Here is an 18,247-nt window from a genome sequence, read left to right as displayed (position 1 = left end):
ATTGTCACGTCGACGTTTGTGTTCTGGTAAAAACGTCATCAAAATTTGTTTACGCTGAATTATGGACAGGACGAAGATGAAGATGTTTTCAGATAAGTGCATTAATAATTTAATTTAACATGTGTATATGTGCATATAAGGATTATAAAAATAATTTATTGAGGAACTATGATTTGTATGGTTTTTATCTGAGCAAATCAACATCAGAAAGTCTGAAAGCATAAACTGAAAATATATTTATTTTTAACATATACAATGAATAAACTTGTTAACTTGTCACATAACAGGCATAAATAGTAGGTATGTCAAAATTTAATTCAGTTGTGTGTATGTTTATTTGGTGAAAATAATAAGTCGCTATAGTTATTTATCGTCAGGGGATAAAAAAGGGGGAAGGTAATTAATTTGCAAAAAAAATAAAATAACCTTCCAAGACTTCATAATTATTTGGACTAGCTTCCAATCTACTGTATTCTATAAACATTAAACATGCAATAATATTTCTATTGAATTTGTTGCTTCAAAACGTATTGAACAAATGATTCTTTGTGGATTTTTTTGATACTTTTAGGGGATATATTGATCTTTTTAAATGGAGCTTCCAACGAAACAGATTGCATGCAGATATTCCAGTTACCATAATTTACTCAGCAATTCTAGTTGGAAGTACAGAGACAGCAAATTGATTAACAGAAAGGAAAACATGACATGTATCCTTTTGCATAAATAACCCAGGATTCCCAGTGGCAGTGCAATTTGAATTGGTGCATGTATATCCTGCTGGTATTTATTTTTGGGATCCCGCTTTTTTTTCCGGGAATCCCAGTATATTTCCACTGGGATTTACATCGGGATCCCGCTTCTTTTACGGGAATCCCGAAATTTATCCCAATACATTTACATCGGGATCCCGCTTATTTAGCGGGAATCCCGAAATTTTGTCCCAGTGGGATCCCAATCAAAATCCCACAATATCCCAGTGGGATCCCACCTAATTCCACCGGGATAAAATTTCGGGAATCCCGGACTTTTGGCGGGATTCCCGAAATTTTATCCCGGTGGAATCAGGTGGGATCCCACTTGGAATCCCATCAAAATTCCAGCCGGGATTCCAGTGGAATTCCAGATTTATTTTCTCTTGGGTTATTATTAATAAACCAGTTGTTGGCATGACACGGGTTATGTTCTTCTCATATTTGTTATGATGGTATGATACTAAACCCCTCAGGGGGAGGATTGTGCCTGATATTCATATGACGAAGACATAATTTGTAAATCAGTTTAATTGAGGTCCGGAGCTGGCATGTCAGTTAACTGCTATAGTAGTCTGATGTTATTTATGTATTATTGTCATTTTGTTTATTTTCTTTGGTTACATCTCCTAACATCAGACTTGGACTTCTCTTGAACTGAATTTTAATGTGCGTATTGTTATGCGTCTACTTTTCGGCATTGGCTAGAGGTATAGGGGGAGGGTTGAGATTTCACAAACATGTTTAACTCTGCCGCTTTTTTGCGCCTGTCCCAAGTCAGGAGCCTCTGGCCTTTGTTAGTCTTGTATTATGTTAACTTTAGTTTCTTGTGTACAATTTGGAGTTTAGTATGGGGTTCATTATCACTGAATCAGTATATATTTGTTTAGGGGCCAGCTGAAGGACGCCTCCGGGTGCGAGAATTTCTCGTTGCATTGAAGACCTGTTGGTAACCTTCTGCTGTTGTCTGCTCTATGGTTGGGTTGTTGTCTCTTTGGCACATTCCCCATTTCCATTCTCAATTTTATTATATCTAACTGCCAGGGGTCTTTAGGCAAATATGGCACCTTATTGTCAGGTTACTGTTCAAAGATAGTTAGTTTTTAAGAAATTTTACAGTTTTGGGTTATTTAGTAATTTTAATATTATTAGCTCACCTGACCTGAAAGGTCAAGTGAGCTTTTCTCATCACTTGGCATCCGTCGTCTGGCGCCCTGCATCTGTCGTCAGTAAACTTTTACAAAAATCTTCTCCTCTGAAACTTCTGGGTCAAATTTAACCAAACTTGTCCACAATCATCCTTGGGGTATCTAGTTTAAAAAATGTGTCCGATGACCTGGCCATCAAACCAAGATGGCCGCCATGGCTAAAAATAGAACACAGGGGCAAAATGTATAGTTTGGCTTATATCTTTAAAACCAAAGCATTTAGAGCAAATCTGACATGGGGGGTAAAATTGTTGATCAGGTCAAGATCTATCTGCCCTGGAATTTTCAGATGAATCGGACAAACTGTTGTTGGATTGCTGCCCCTGAATTGGTAATTTTAAGGAAATTTTGCAGTTTTTGGTTATTATCTTGAATACTATTATAGATAGAGATAAACTGTAAACAGCAATAATGTTTATCAAAATAAGACCTTCAAATAAGTCAACATGACAAAAATTGTCAGACAAACCCCTTAAGGAGTTATTGCCTTTTATAGTCAATTTTAACAACTTTTTCGTCATTTTTTGTAACTCGTACAAAAATCTTCTTCTCTGAAACTACTGGGCCAAATTTAAACTAACTTGGCCACAATCATAATTGTGGTATATAGTTTTCAAAATGTACCTGATGACCCCACCTACCAAACAAAATGGCCGACATGGCTAAAATTAGAACATAATGGTAAAATGCAGTTTTTGCTTCATATCTTTGAAACTAAAACATTTAGAGCAAATTTTTTAAGATTTAAATGTCCATCAGAATAAGATCTATATCCTCAAAATTTTTCAGATGAATCCTACAACCCTTTGTTGGGTTGCTGCCCTAAAATTGGTAATTTTAAGGCAATTTTGCAGTTTTTGGTTATTATCTTGAATACTGTTATAGATAGAGATAAACTGTAAACAGCAATAATATTCAGCAAAGTAAGATCTCTGGATAAGTCAACATAACCAAAATTGTCAGAGAACTTAAGGAGTTTTCGCACTCTAACTTTAGTAAAAGTGAATAGAAATCTATGAAATTTTAACACAACGTTTATGACCACAAAAGGAAGGTTGGGATTGATTTTGGAAATTTTGGTTCCAACATTTTAGGAATTAGGGGCCAAAAAGGGCCCAAATAAGCATTTTCATGGTTTTCGCACTATAACTTTAGTTTAAGTTAATAGAAATCTATGAAATTTTGACACAAGGTTTATGACCACAAAAGAAAGGTTGGGATTGATTTTGGGAGTTTTGGTTCCAACAGTTTAGGAATTAGGGGCCAAAAAAGGGCCCAAATAAGCATTATTCTTGGTTTTCGCACAATAACTTTAGTTTAAGTAAATAGAAATCAATGAAATTTAAACACAATGTTTATGACCACAAAAGGAAAGTTGGTATTGATTTTGGGAGTTTAGGTCCCAACAGTTTAGGAATTAGGGGCCAAAATGGGACCCAAATAAGCATTTTTCTTGGTTTTTGCACCATAACTTAAGTATAAGTAAATAGAAATCTATGAAATTTAAACACAAGGTTTATGACCATAAAAGGAAGGTTGGTATTGATTTTGGGAGTTTTGGTCCCAACAGTTTAGGAATAAAGGGCCCAAAGGGTCCAAATTAAACTTTGTTTGATTTCATCAAAAATTGAATAATTGGGGTTCTTTGATATGCCGAATCTAACTGTGTATGTAGATTCTTAATTTTTGGTCCCGTTTTCAAATTGGTCTACATTAAGGTCCAAAGGGTCCAAAATTAAACTTAGTTTGATTTTAACAAAAATTGAATCCTTGGGGTTTTTTGATATGCTGAATCTAAAAATGTACTTAGATTTTTGATTATTGGCCCAGTTTTCAAGTTGGTCCAAATCGGGGTCCAAAATTAAACTTTGTTTGATTTCATCAAAAATTGAATAATTGGGGTTCTTTGATATGCCAAATTTAACTGTGTATGTAGATTCCTAATTGTTGGTCCTGTTTTAAAATTGGTCTACATTAAAGTCCAAAGGGTCCAAAATTAAACTAAGTTTGATTTTTACAAAAATTGAATTCTTGGGCCTCTTTGATATGCTGAATCTAAACATGTACTTAGTTTTTTGATTATGGGCCCAGTTTTCAAGTTGGTCCAAATCAGGATCCAAAATTATTATATTAAGTATTGTGCAATAGCAAGAAATTTTCAATTGCACAGTATTCAGCAATAGCAAGAAATCTTCAATTGCACTGTATTGTGCAATAGCAAGAAATCTTTAATTGCACAGTATTGTGCAATAGCAAATATTTTCAATTGCACAGTATTGCACAATAGCAAGAAATATCTAATTGCACAATATTGTGCAATAGCAAGAAATTCCAATTGGATTTCAATTGGAGTTATCTTTCTTTGTCCAGAATAGTAGTTGAATCAACTTAAATCATTGTTTTATACAATATACAATGTATATTCACTTTTACTACCAACTGATAGATTAAAACAATCTTTACCATTCAGTAATAACAAGCACTTTTTTTACATTTTAATATTTTATGATGTATTTAAAGGAGTAGTTATTGTTGCAAACTTCATTAGGAATTTGAATCGAAATCAGTTTTGAAATAAGGGAAAGGGGGATGTGAAAAAAAAATTGGGGGGTCAATTTTTTTCATTTCAGATTTCATAAATAAAAAGAAAATTTCTTCAAACATTTTTTTGAGAGGATTAATATTCAACAGCATAGTGAATTGCTCAAAGGCAAACAAATTTTTTTAAGTTCATTAGACCACATTCATTCTGTGTAAGAAACCTATGCTGTGTCAACTATTTAATCACAATCCAAATTTAGAGCTGAATCCAGCTTGAATGTTGTGTCCATACTTGCCCCAACCGTTCAGGGTTCAACCTCTGCGGTCGTATAAAGCTGCGCCCTGCGGAGCATCTGGTCTTATTTGTATTGTAACTTGTACAAAAATCTTCTTTTCTAAAACTATGGGCCAAATTTAACCAATCTTGGCCACAATCATTACTAGGGTATCTATTTTAAAAAAATGTGTCTAATGACCCCGCCTACCAACCAAGATGGCCGACATCAGTAAATACAGTAACAGGTGAGCGACACAAGTCTCTAGTTATAGAAAGAGAGAAAGTGTAAATAACAATTTTGTTCAACAAGTAAGATCTACAACTAGTCAAACTCCTTAAACTGAAATTACAGGTGAACGCTTTTATGCTTTAATAGGATCTACAACTAGTCAAATTCCTTAAACTGAAATTACAGGTGAACGCTATTATGCTTTAATAGGATCTACAACTAGTCAAATTCCTTAAACTGAAATTACAGGTGAACGCTATTATGCTTTAATAGGATCTACAACTAGTCAAACTGCTTAAACTGAAATTACAGGTGAACGCTTTTATGCTTTAATAGGATCTACAACTAGTCAAATTCCTTAAACTGAAATTACAGGTGAACGCTATTATGCTTTAATAGGATCTACAACTAGTCAAATTCCTTAAACTGAAATTACAGGTGAGCGCTATTATGCTTTAATAGGATCTACAACTAGTCAAATTCCTTAAACTGAAATTACAGGTGAACGCTATTATGCTTTAATAGGATCTACAACTAGTCAAATTCCTTAAACTGAAATTACAGGTGAACGCTATTATGCTTTAATAGGATCTACAACTAGTCAAATTCCTTAAACTGAAATTACAGGTGAACGCTATTATGCTTTAATAGGATCTACAACTAGTCAAATTCCTTAAACTGAAATTACAGGTGAGCGCTATTATGCTTTAATAGGATCTACAACTAGTCAAATTCCTTAAACTGAAATTACAGGTGAGCGCTATTATGCTTTAATAGGATCTACAACTAGTCAAATTCCTTAAACTGAAATTACAGGTGAACGCTATTATGCTTTAATAGGATCTACAACTAGTCAAATTCCTTAAACTGAAATTACAGGTGAACGATATTATGCTTTAATAGGCGTCTTGTTTAATGATACATGAACTTAGTTTATTTCGGTTAAAAAGTAGAAACAGGATGGGGTTAAAATTTGTTACACTTCAAATACTTTGTCAAACCTTCATAGAAATTTATAAAAAAAATAATATTAGAGATAACGTTTGATGCAAAGTTTTGAAAATATATTTTCATTTACATTATTTTTCTCATTAGATGGACTAATTATTTGTGTTTACAATTAGAATGTACAGACTGTCTGCGATTACATTTTTGTCGAGCCTGCAACTTTTGTTGCAGAAAGCTCGACATAGAGATAGTGATCCGGCGGCGGCGTTAGCTCACTTCTTAAAAGCTTTATATTTTAGAAGGTGGAAGACCTGGATGCTTCATACTTTGTATATAGATGCTTCATGTTACAAAGTTTCCGTCAGTCACATGTCCAATGTCCTTGACCTCATTTTCATGGTTCATTGACCACTTGAAAAAAAAGTTCAAATTTTTTGTAATGTTGAATTCTCTCTTATTATAAGTAATAGGATAACTATATTTGATATGTGCGTACCTTGCAAGGTCCTCGTGTCTGTCAGACAGTTTTCACTTGACCTCGACCTCATTTCATGGATCAGTGAACAAGGTTAAGTTTTGTGGTCAAGTCCATATCTCAGATACTATAAGCAATAGGGCTAGTATTTTCGGTGTATGGAAGGACTGTAAGGTGTACATGTCCAACTGGCAGGTGTCATCTGACCTTGACCTCATTTTCATTGTTCAGCGGTTATAGTTAATTTTTTGTGTTTTGGTCTGTTTTTCTAATACCATATGCAATAGGTCTACTATATTTGTTGTATGGAATGATTGTTAAGTGTACATGTCTAGCGGGCAGATATGTCATGTGACCTTGACCTCATTTTCATGGTTCAGTGGTCAAAGTTAAGTTTTTGAGTTTTGGTCTTTTTATCTAATGCTATATGCCATAGGTCAACTATATTTGGTGTATGGAAATATTTTATGATCTTTATGTCAGTCGAGCAGGTTATATTTAACCGTGACCTCATTTTCACGGTTCATTGCACAGTGTTAAGTTTTTGTGTTTTGGTCTATTTTTCTTAAACTATAAGTAATGGGTCAACTATATATGTTGTATAGAAGCATTGTTAGCTGTACCTGTCTGCCTGGCATGGTTCATCTGACCTGGACCTCTTTTTCAAGGTTCATTGGTCTTTGTTTAGTTATCTTGGTTAATGTTAAGTTTATGTGACAGTTGTAATAAAGCTTAGCTTTATACTTAGGACTATCAACATAATATCAATGATTAGTATAAAAGGCGAGACATTTCAGCATGTGCACTCTTGTTATGACATATAAAAAGGTTGTAAACCGTCAATCTCCAAGACCCAAATATAGCATCTCAAGGAAAAGTTTGATTTTTTTTAAATTCTGAATTCTTATGATAAATGGACTCTTTGTTAAATCAACTTTAAATTATAAACCTGCCAGCAGCAATAATAGGTGATCAGCGGGGTTACATGGAACCCGGTCTTATGAATTTTTATGGTTCAGTGACTGCTTGAAAATAATAGTTTTTGTAAATCCAGAAAAAAATTGTTTTTAAACACACAAACTTTATATAGTGTATAATTTTCATTTTTTCAGGTAAGAAGAATCAGAATAGCAGAAACAGGTATGTAATTAGTATCTGTAAATGACAAATATAGTAGACTCTTCTGAATAGATTCTGATGTAACTTGTTGGAAGATTTAAACATAACTTAATAGCTGTAAATATTTTTGTTAACCTAATAGGTAAATACTGTAAATTCAGAAATTATCGCAAGGTTTTTATTAATGTGAATAGTGCGACTGGGTTAGTATTGCAACAATTGTAACTTGTATTCTGATATCTGATATATGGCAAATTCCAAAAAGAAAAGAAAATTTCCGTCAAAAAGAACAAATTAAGAAAAATAATACAACTGTTATTTGAATGATAATATGTGAATGTTTTATTGAATAGTAATGTTATATAAAGCAAGCAAACCAATTATTGGATATGATTGTTTCCATTAAAAGTAGAAATGATCAAAACAAGTTGAAAAATGTGAAATATTTGTCGGAAATTACTTTCCATTTTTTTAAAAGGTTCATGTTTTACGAGGCTTTAAGTTGACACTGATATAATGGTTTTTATTAGTGTAGTCTGATTATTCAAACATCCCTGTTTCCAAATCTTTTGCTTTTCTGTTGTTAAAAACATCTGTAATATATTTTTATGCCCCACCTACGATAGTAGAGGGGCATTATGTTTTCTGGTCTGTGCGTCCGTCCGTCTGTTCGTTCGTCCGTCCGTCTGTCCCGCTTCAGGTTAAAGTTTTTGGTCAAGGTAGTTTTTGATGAAGTTGAAGTCCAAACAACTTGAAACTTAGTATACATGTGCCCTATGATATGATCTTTCTAATTTAAATGCCAAATTATAGTTTTGACCCCAATTTTACGGTTCACTGAACATAGAAAATGATAGTGCAAATTTCAGGTTAAAGTTTTTGGTCAAGGTAGATAGGTTGATAAGATCATACTAATTTTAATGCGAAATTAGAGAATTTATTCCAATTTCACGGTCTACTAAACATAGAAAATGATAGTGCGAGTGGGGCATCCGTGTACTGTGGACACATTCTTGTTTTTTCAATTTCAAATACCTTACTTATTAGATGCTCGTCTGTCAATAAATGTTATGATAGCAACTGTTTCATAAAAACTTGCCACATCATTGTAGGTACTTATATAAGCCTGTTAAAATTGTATTTCATAATGTACATAAAACATACACATTTTGGATCTTTCAATTTACATTATTTAATCAATAGTTTTATCAAATCTGTTTGCTAATATAATTTCTGTCAAACTTGTCATTTTATGTTAGCAACATTTGGATGTTAGAGTTATCTGTCCTGGGTTGAAATCTTTTTGAATTTCAGGAAGCAGTATTTTGCAGGAGTTCTTTATATGACTTTCAACTAGGATAAGATCTCCAATGTTGGTTAAAAATCTCAAATATATATTGTCCGTCAAATTTATTTATGTAAGGGTGCAATCAACAGTTTTTTTCTACGACGTCACATTTTAAGGGACCATGCATAAGTGACACTTAGTTGTGGACTGATTAATAAAGATACTTGTATAAAACTAGATATCACTGGAATCAGAATGTTCTCTAGTTTATAATGAAATAAAAATAATGTGTACTTTTAATATATTAAAAATATTCCATTCAATGAACATGGGGGGAAAAAGGTCTAATTTGAACATAAAAAACTTGAAACCAGGTCATGTGCACACCCATGAACACATGATCCATGCACATTTTACATAATCAAAACTGTATGAAATTTGTAGGTTTTTACCTGGCCTTTCAAAAAAATCTTGTTTCAGGGTACGGTTTCCTGCTCCGAAAAGAGCTACAGTGGCTGCAAATAAGTTTTCAATTTTCACTGCCAAAAAAACGGGATGTTTACAGTGTTGTCTCCCCTCAAAACATGTAAAGGTTAGAGGTATAGGGGGAGGGTTGAGATCTCACAAACATGTTTAACCCCGCCGCATTTTTGCGCCTGTCCCAAGTCAGGAGCCTCTGGCCTTTGTTAGTCTTGTATTATTTTAATTTTAGTTTCATGTGTACAATTTGGAAATTAGTATGGCGTTCATTATCACTGGACTAGTATATATTTGTTTAGGGGCCAGCTGAGGGACGCCTCCGGGTGCGGAAATTTCTCGCTACATTGAAGACCTGTTGGTGACCCTCTGCTGTTGTTTTTTATTTGGTCGGGTTGTTGTCTCTTTGACACATTCCCCATTTCCATTCTCAATTTTAAAGTTAATATAATTTTTAAAATTATTTCAATCATTCAACCTGTTTTAATTGAAAGCTAATTAACTAATTTTTACAATCAAATACAAAAAACATGATACTTTTTCACCAATTGAGTAAATAAACAGGGGTTTCCCTCCATGGTTATTTTTAGTCGGGGAATAACCCCTAGTTTTTTTTATACGAAACTGTTTATTGCACCCTAAGCACAATCTTATGTTAGCAACAAGTCCATCAACATCTTATGTTAGCAACACTATTTAGTCCGTCAAATTTTATGTTAGCTACAATAATGTCCGTAAAATCTTACGTTAGCAACAAAAAAGTCCGTCAAATATTATGTTAGCAACAAAAAAGTCTGTCAAATGTTATGTTAGCAACAAAAAAGTCCGTCAAGTATTATGTTAGCAACAATAAAGTCTGTCAATTCTTATGTTAGCAACAACTTAATTTCTGTCAAATTTTATGTTAGCAGCATTGTTCATGTCTGTCAAATCTTATGTTTAGCAACTCCAAGATAATCCTTTTTAAAAGTTATTCCAATTCCTTTTTTATTGGTGCAGATGTTCAGAAATGTTTTATTCCAATTTGCCTTTCATATTAAATCAAGATATACATCCAAACCTTGAAAATACTGAAGATTTTTTGTGTTGCTAACATAAGAATTTTCCGTCAAAATGTCTGTCAATTTTGTTATGATAGCAACATTTTTTTAAGGTGTTCTTTATTTTAAAAATATAATGTGAATAGATCTATTTTTTGTCAAAAAGTGTTTACTTATATAAGTATAACATGTATTTCAAAACAGAACTTCATTGGTGTTGATTTTGTTAAACATAATTTTGGGAACTTTTCAACTTTCTTATTTGGAATCTGCCATATGCATTTGTATGCATAATTGCCTTAAATCACAATAATTGATCTCGCATTATTGCTCGTTCTTCATCAATCACAATAAGCATACAATTCGTGGTCTACTCTATTTATCCTATTGTATAGTTATAGGATTTGTCTATATCGTTACATATCTATGTTAAATATTGTTACATATCTATGTTAATGGCATTATAAATATAAATAATAAAAGATTATGTTGGTGGCATAAAACAAACTATGCCTAAATTTTCTCTTTAGGCAACAGATATTTTAAATCAAAGCATTATTTACGAGCGTCAACAATCAAATACCGAGAACAAAACAAGAAATAGAATATTCTCAATAATTCATTCCGCTGATATTATTTTAATAGACAGGCTTCAAGCTGCGGTAAACATGGTAAACACAATAATATATTCTTTGAAGATGGAAGACTGAAAAAAAGCACCATTCTTACATCAGACCGTTACATTTGCGACAAAAAAATCAATGTTAATACAACCAAATGATATGAGGTCTAAACTTCCGGTCTGAGTTCCACAGACCATCATGTGTATTTAGTGATATGTGTTGTTTGAAGAATATTTTTGATTTATTTTAAACAGGACCAGTCTGATAGCAAGTGAAACTAATTATTATTAAGGCTTTTATATTGATCCGGTCTGAATTTAAAAACAATGTTAACAAGGGATACATATTATAGTTATTTGATTTATAGGAAAAGTGGCCGATTAAAACATAATGTTAAAAAAGCCCCCTTTTATCCTGATTTATCCTCCAAATATATATGTATACATTATTTATTAACACTACAGATCTGTGTAATATATGACAATTACAGAATTATAAGATGAAAGCATTCAGGAATATTTAAGGTGTTTTATACCATTCCTGACTTGAAGATCGTTTAAACACCCCCCTTTTGTTGGAGAAATTTGGTTGATTATATAGGAAATCACTGAAGCATGACTGGAGCCCCCCCCTTTCCAGTGATCTGGAAGGTTTTTTCTTCCCTATGGGCCCAGGGCCCCTCAAAAATAAATTCAATGGGCCATTTTAAAAAATAATTGTCCATGTTGTCAAATAAGTGGGCCATTTGAATTGACTTCTGTAAAAAAAAAGTATCAGTATATTTTGGCAAGGAGGTGTTGGTACTTACCTTTATGATTTGAAATAAAATCATGGATATTGTTCCTGTGATTTTGTTATTTCAATTTCAATGAATATACAATAACTTCTTCCAACCCGAACAATATTTAAGTTAACCTTTATAAATTTACAATGTTTAAACTGGTACTGTTGCCTTGTTCATGTTCATGTTTGTTTATTTTGTACATTAAATTTTCAGGTTCATTCGCGCCCAATACACTATTGCACCCTACACATTCGCACCTCGCACGTTCGCACTCTACACGTTCGCGCCCAATTTTAATTAGAATTCCAGTTGAATAATTGGAAAATCATGATTGTTGTATAAATTGCTTTGGTGTAAGTAAAACATTCAAGATTTTAAATGAAAAACACAAAAGATATAATTGTTTTTAACAGCTTGGTCCCTTTGATCTGAAACAATAAAATATATATATAGCAATACACTATTATAACACAAAAATGATAAAATTTATTCAACACACAAAACAAAACGTAGTCAGAATCTCACTTTATTTTGAAACAAGTCAATGAAACAAAGTTATAGCAACACACTAACCAAAATATGATTAAGAGTTATTCAACACAAAATAAAACGTTGACAGAATCCCACTTTATTTAGAAAGGATTATTATTCTTTTTAACAATACACTATCCAAAACATGATTAAGATTTATTCAACACAAAAAAAAATACTGACTCACTTTATTTTGAGACAATGACAACAAATATAAGAATACACTTGCCAAAACTTGCTTACAAAGCTATAGTTATTAAACACAAAACCAATTAAAATTGGGCGCGAACATGTAGGGTGCAAACGGACTTTGGGTGCAAACATGTACATTGTAGGGTGCGAAAGTGAAAGGGGGTGAACTTGAGTGGGTGCGAACGTGAATGGGCGCGAACGGACCCGGATTCAGGTCAGTTTTCGCCAGCGGGCCCCACCTTAGTTCTAGATCCACCACTGCACGCTGAAGCCTGATATATAATTTAACATTGATGTTATTTGGCTTGAACTTTGAAGTTTGAACGTATATATTCCTAAGTAAACGTGAGTACATAGTAAAGTCCACATCCACTAGTACAAACATAGGACTTTTCATAACCAAACCGTACTTTGAATCCCTATCTGAAGCATTCTTCTAAAATTACCAGACTTGTATATGTGGTTCATAAGTGTTTTTCGTTTGTCTTTTCTCATCACTTGGCGTCCGTCATCATTCGTCTTCTGTCATTCGTCGTCGTTAACTTTTACAAAAATCTTCTCCTCTGAAACTACTGGGCCAAATTTAACCAAACATGGACAAAATCATTATTATGGTATCTAGTTTAAAAATTGTGTCCAGTGACCCGGCCAACCAACCAGGATGGCAGACATAGCTAAAAATAGAACATAGGGGTAAAAGGCAGTTTTTGGCTTATAATTCAAAAACCAAAGCATTTAGAGCAAATCTGACAGGGGGTGAAGATCTATCTGCTCTAAAACTATCAGTTCAATTGAACAACTGGTTGTTTGCTGCCCCTGAATTGGTAATTTAAGGAAATTTTGCCGCTTTTGTTATTATCTTGAATATTATTATACATGTAGATAGAGACAAACTGTAAATAGCAATAATTTATTGCCCTTTATTGTCAATTTTTATACGGCCGTCAAAATTTTGAGAACGACTTATCCAAATTTCATGAAACTTTAAGTAGTTGTTTCTTATGATGGTCAAATGATCTGTATACTTTTTGGTGAAAATAAGATTAAAACTTCTTGAGTTACGGCACTTTGTAACTAAAACAGGGGTGTGTTTTTTTCACATGTCGCAAAAGTGTTTTTTGTCGAGCCTGTAACTTTTGTTGCAGAAAGCTCGACATAGGAATAGTGATCCGGCAGCGGCAGCGTTAGCTCACTTCTTAAAAGCTTTATATTTTAGAAGGTGGAAGACCTGGATGCTTCAAACTTTGTATATAGATGCTTCATGTTACAAAGTTACCGTCAGTCAAATGTCCAATGTCCTTGACCTCATTTTCATGGTTCAGTGACCACTTGAAAAAAAAGTTCAAATTTTTTGAAATGTTGAATTCTCTCTTATTATAAGTAATAGGATAACTATATGTGCGTACCTTGCAAGGTCCTCATGTCTGTCAGACAGTTTTCCCTTGACCTCGACCTCATTTCATGGATCAGTGAACAAGGTTAAGTTTTGGTGGTCAAGTCCATATCTCAGATACTATAAGCAATAGGGCTAGTATATATGGTGTATGGAAGGGCTGTAAGGTGTACATGTCCAACTGGCAGGTGTCATCTGACCTTGACCTCATTTTCATGGTTCAGTGGTTATAGTTAAATTTTTGTGTTTTGGTCTGTTTTTCTCATACTATATGCAATAGGTCTACTATATTTGTTGTATGGAATGATTGTAAGGTGTACATATATAGCGGGCAGATGTCATGTAACCTTGACCTCATTTTCATGGTTCAGTGGTCAAAGTTAAGTTTTTGCGTTTTGGTCTTTTTAACTAATACTATATATGCCATAGGTCAACTATATTTGGTGTATGGAAATAGATTATATGATCTTTATGTCAGTCGCGCAGGTTTTATCTGACCGTGACCTCAATTGCACAGTTCATTGGACAGTGTTAAGTTTTTGTGTTTTGGTCTATTTTTCTTAAACTATAAGTAAAATGTCAACTATATTTGTTGTATGGAAGCATTGTTAGCTGTACATGTCTGTCTGGCATGGTTCATCTGACCTTGACCTCATTTTCATGGTTCATTGGTCTTTGTTTAACTATCTTGTTTAATGTTAAGTTTATGTGACAGTTGTAATAATCCTTTATACTTAGGACTATCAACATAATATCAATGATTAGTAAAGAAGGCGAGACATTTCAGTGTGTGCACTCTTGTTGAGTTATTCAGTATTTTGTAAAAACGGGGAGGGTATTTTATTACATGTCGCGCTGTATCTCAAAAACGATTTATGATTATTCCTTAAAACTTTACACACTTCTTTATTATATTAATCCTAAGATCTGTTATACTTTTTGGTGATGATTCAAATTTTATTTTTGAGTTATTGAGTATTTTGTAAAAAAGGTGGAGGTTTTTTTACATGTCGCGCCGTATCTCAAAAACAATTTATGATTATTGCTTAAAACTTTACACACTTCTTTTTTATATTAATCTGAAGATCTGTATACTTTTTGGTTTTGTTTCAAAATTTTATTTTAGTGATATTTAGTTTTTTGTAAAAAAAAAAGGAGGGGTTTCACATGTCCTGCAGTATCTCAAAACCAATATATGGTTATTGCTTAAAACTTTCTCAGAAACCATTTATGATTTTACATAAAACTTCTACACAAGACGACGGGCGTATCATGCGCTCATGGGGCAGCTGTTTATTAACAATTTTCATAAAATTTGTAAATTTTTACTAACATTTTTCACTGAAACTACTGGAAAAATCATTACAGATAGAGATAATTGTAAGCAGCAAGAATGTTTAGTAAAGTAAGATCTACAATCACAATCATTAAAACACAATTTTGTCATGAATCCATCTGTGCCCTTTGTTGAATATTCACATAGACCAAGGTGAGCGACACAGGCTCTTAAGAGCCTCTAGTTTATATAAATTAAACTGTTGGTTTTCTCGTTTGAATGATTTTACACTTGGGGTAATTTATTATCTTGCTGTTTGTTGTGAGCCAAGGCTCCGTGTTGAAGGTCGTACCTTGACCTATAATGGTTTACTTTTATAAATTGTGACTTGGGTGAACAGTTGTCAAAGTTACCAGACATGGTTTGCACTTCGGTCGCCATTTTTGCATTTTGCAAGAAAAAAAAAAGAGACAATCGTTGAACTTCGAGACACATTTACTCTAATTTCCATATCTCACAATATTCATATTAGTAGTCCAGTTGTCTTTGTAAACTCGTATGATATTCTGCCATTAAGACCGTATCGTCAGTGTTCAAAATGACTCAGGTGCACGATCCTTTTATGTTATTATTCAGTAAAAACAATTTAAGATCATAAAATAATAGAAAAAAGCAAATGGAGGAGGTGTTCTACCTGTCTTACTCAAAAGGAATGGAATAAAAGAAAAATCTGAACAATCTGATCAAAAGTGAATTAGAAATATGTCCGTTAATCAAATGTTGTTAAAGTTTCAACCAGACACCAGGCAGCCAAACAGTTTTCTAAGGCCGCTATATATAGTAGTTGGTCTATAATATATCATCGAACTACTTGTTTTCCTTATTTTTCAAATAGGCTATATTAAATTATTTGTGTTAATTTATACTGTCATTTCAGACATTCCGTCAGAATACCTAGATTGTATTCCAACAGATGAAATTTTAGATGCTTTAGCTCCAAAAATTGGTCAGGTATTTTTCCAACTTGGCACTGAAATGGGGCTCGCAACTGCAACACTGGAAAGTATTCAGTATGAATATCCACGACAGCTAATAGAACAGAACAGAGAAGTCTTGTTCACTTGGAGAGAAGACAGAACAGTGACACCTACAATACGGATACTTGTACAGGCATTAGCAAACATTGGAAAAGGAACACTTTTACAGAACGTTTTTGAGAATGTGGATCCTAATACCCTTAGAGGTTCAGAAAACGTGACAGGTATCGGTGCAAAACCAAAGAAAAAGTCAGAGCAAGTACCACTGAGTCAGCAAAAGATGTCAAAGAAATGTTCAATAGCTTAAAAGGCATCACAAAGTATGGTCAGATCCTACTTGAGGAAATATAAACTGTAATAAAGACAAGAATTGAACATCATGAATTAATCCAGCCGCGTTCTGTCTAACATGAATATTGTTAAATAAATTGTATCTTTGTTTTGTATGTTATGTTTTTATGTGAATAGAGAAGGTTTGTTTCTTGTCACTACAGTTATCATTTAACTTATCTATTGTTCAGGTTTTTTTCAAATTATTGTTGTAACTGCATATAATAGTAATAGTTTTATCTTTTTAAACCTATGTTTTTACCTAATGACTACATGTAAGTCATGATTCAAATATTTCGAAAAATGATATATGATTTAGATTGCAACTTGCATTATACTCTATACACGGCCAAATATTTCTATAATTTTGAATAAACTTTAAATAAAATAAAAGTCAGAAGATGTAGTACGATTGCCAGTGAAACAAACATCCATCAAAGATCAAATGACTTGGATGAACCTGACTATTGGTCACTGTACGACCGTCTACAATGAGCTGAAGCAATACCATATACTGTAAACATGGAAGTTTTTGCGCAGGGGATTTTTTTGCTTAATTTGTCAAATATCCCAAGCATAAATAGTTTGAAAATAATGCAAAGAAATAATTCATATATCCCAAGCTTAAATAGTTTGAAAAGAAAGCAAAGAAATAACTCAGCATAAGAAGCTCTACCTTTCATTGAAATCCCCAAAATATCAATTGTAGTCGGCTATAAATGTGCCGGAAACAAAAAGTAACAAATAAAACTAACTACTTTTTATCTCACCTTTCAAAAGGAAATGTGAGCTTTTATCATCACTTGACGTCCTTCATCACTTGACGTCCTTCATCTTCGTCCGTCGTCGTCTCTCCTGTGTAAACTATTTTAAACATCTTCTTTTCTGAAACATTACTGAACTAATTCCAACCAAATGTAAGCTGAATTATCCTTAGAATATGTAGAATAACACTAGTTTTCTGATTCGGCAAAACATGGCCGCAACGGCTAAACATAGGACATAGGGGTAAAATGCAGTGTTTCAATTGGCTTATACGTGTATCTCAAAAACAGAAGTCTTTAAAGCAAACCAGACAAGAAGTTTAAGTTTTCATTAGGTCAAGTTCTATCTGCCCTGAAATAATCAGCCGAATCGGATTTTTAAGTTATCGCCCTCTGAATTGATGATTTTCAGGACATATTGCAGTTTTAGGTTATTATCTTGAATATAATTATAGATAAAGATAAACTGTAATCATCACAGATGTTCAGCAAAGTACCGAATTATACTACAGACCAGATTTGTTATAACATGAGCAACACGACAGGTGCCACATGTGGAGCAGGATCTGCTTACCCTTCTGGAGCACCTGAGATCACCCCATGTTTTTGGTGGGGTTCGTGATGCTTATTCTTTAGTTTTCTATGATGTGTCATGTGTACTATTGTTTGTCTTTTTCATTTCTAGCCATTGCGTTGTCAGTTTATTTTCGATTTATAAGTTTGACTGTCCCTATGCTATCTTTTGTCCCCCTTTTATCGTGTATGCCTCCTTTTGGTAAAATGGCACATTGTCGGGGCCATACGGTTTTAAAAAATGTTTTATTTTCCTTGAATAGTCTAGTATCCCTTGTCGTTCTGTTAATGAAACACTGGTTGAAATCAATTATATTCTTCCTTGTCGTTATGTTAATGAAACAAAGGTTGAAACCAATGGCATCCCTTCCTTGTCGTTCTGTTAATGAA

The 18,247-nt window shown here is 33.3% G+C and overlaps 1 protein-coding gene across 1 annotated transcript in view; it reads left to right on the top strand.

The window, feature by feature from the left end:
• LOC143054573 (uncharacterized) overlaps positions 1-16,631 on the top strand; it is a 422,571-nt gene extending 405,940 nt beyond the window's left edge. The window contains exons 15-16 of the mRNA XM_076227592.1: positions 7,543-7,570; positions 16,091-16,631. Of these exons, the coding sequence (XP_076083707.1) occupies positions 7,543-7,570; positions 16,091-16,497 (435 nt within the window). The 3' untranslated portion in view covers positions 16,498-16,631. The remainder of the gene's footprint in view (positions 1-7,542; positions 7,571-16,090) is intronic.
• The last annotated feature ends 1,616 nt before the right edge of the window (positions 16,632-18,247 follow it).

Source organism: Mytilus galloprovincialis, chromosome 12 (assembly GCF_965363235.1).
Source record: "Mytilus galloprovincialis chromosome 12, xbMytGall1.hap1.1, whole genome shotgun sequence".
NCBI classification, from domain to species: Eukaryota; Metazoa; Mollusca; class Bivalvia; order Mytilida; family Mytilidae; genus Mytilus; species Mytilus galloprovincialis.
The sequence above is the reverse complement of the archived record's forward strand: the minus strand, read 5'-3'. Positions and strand labels throughout refer to the sequence as shown.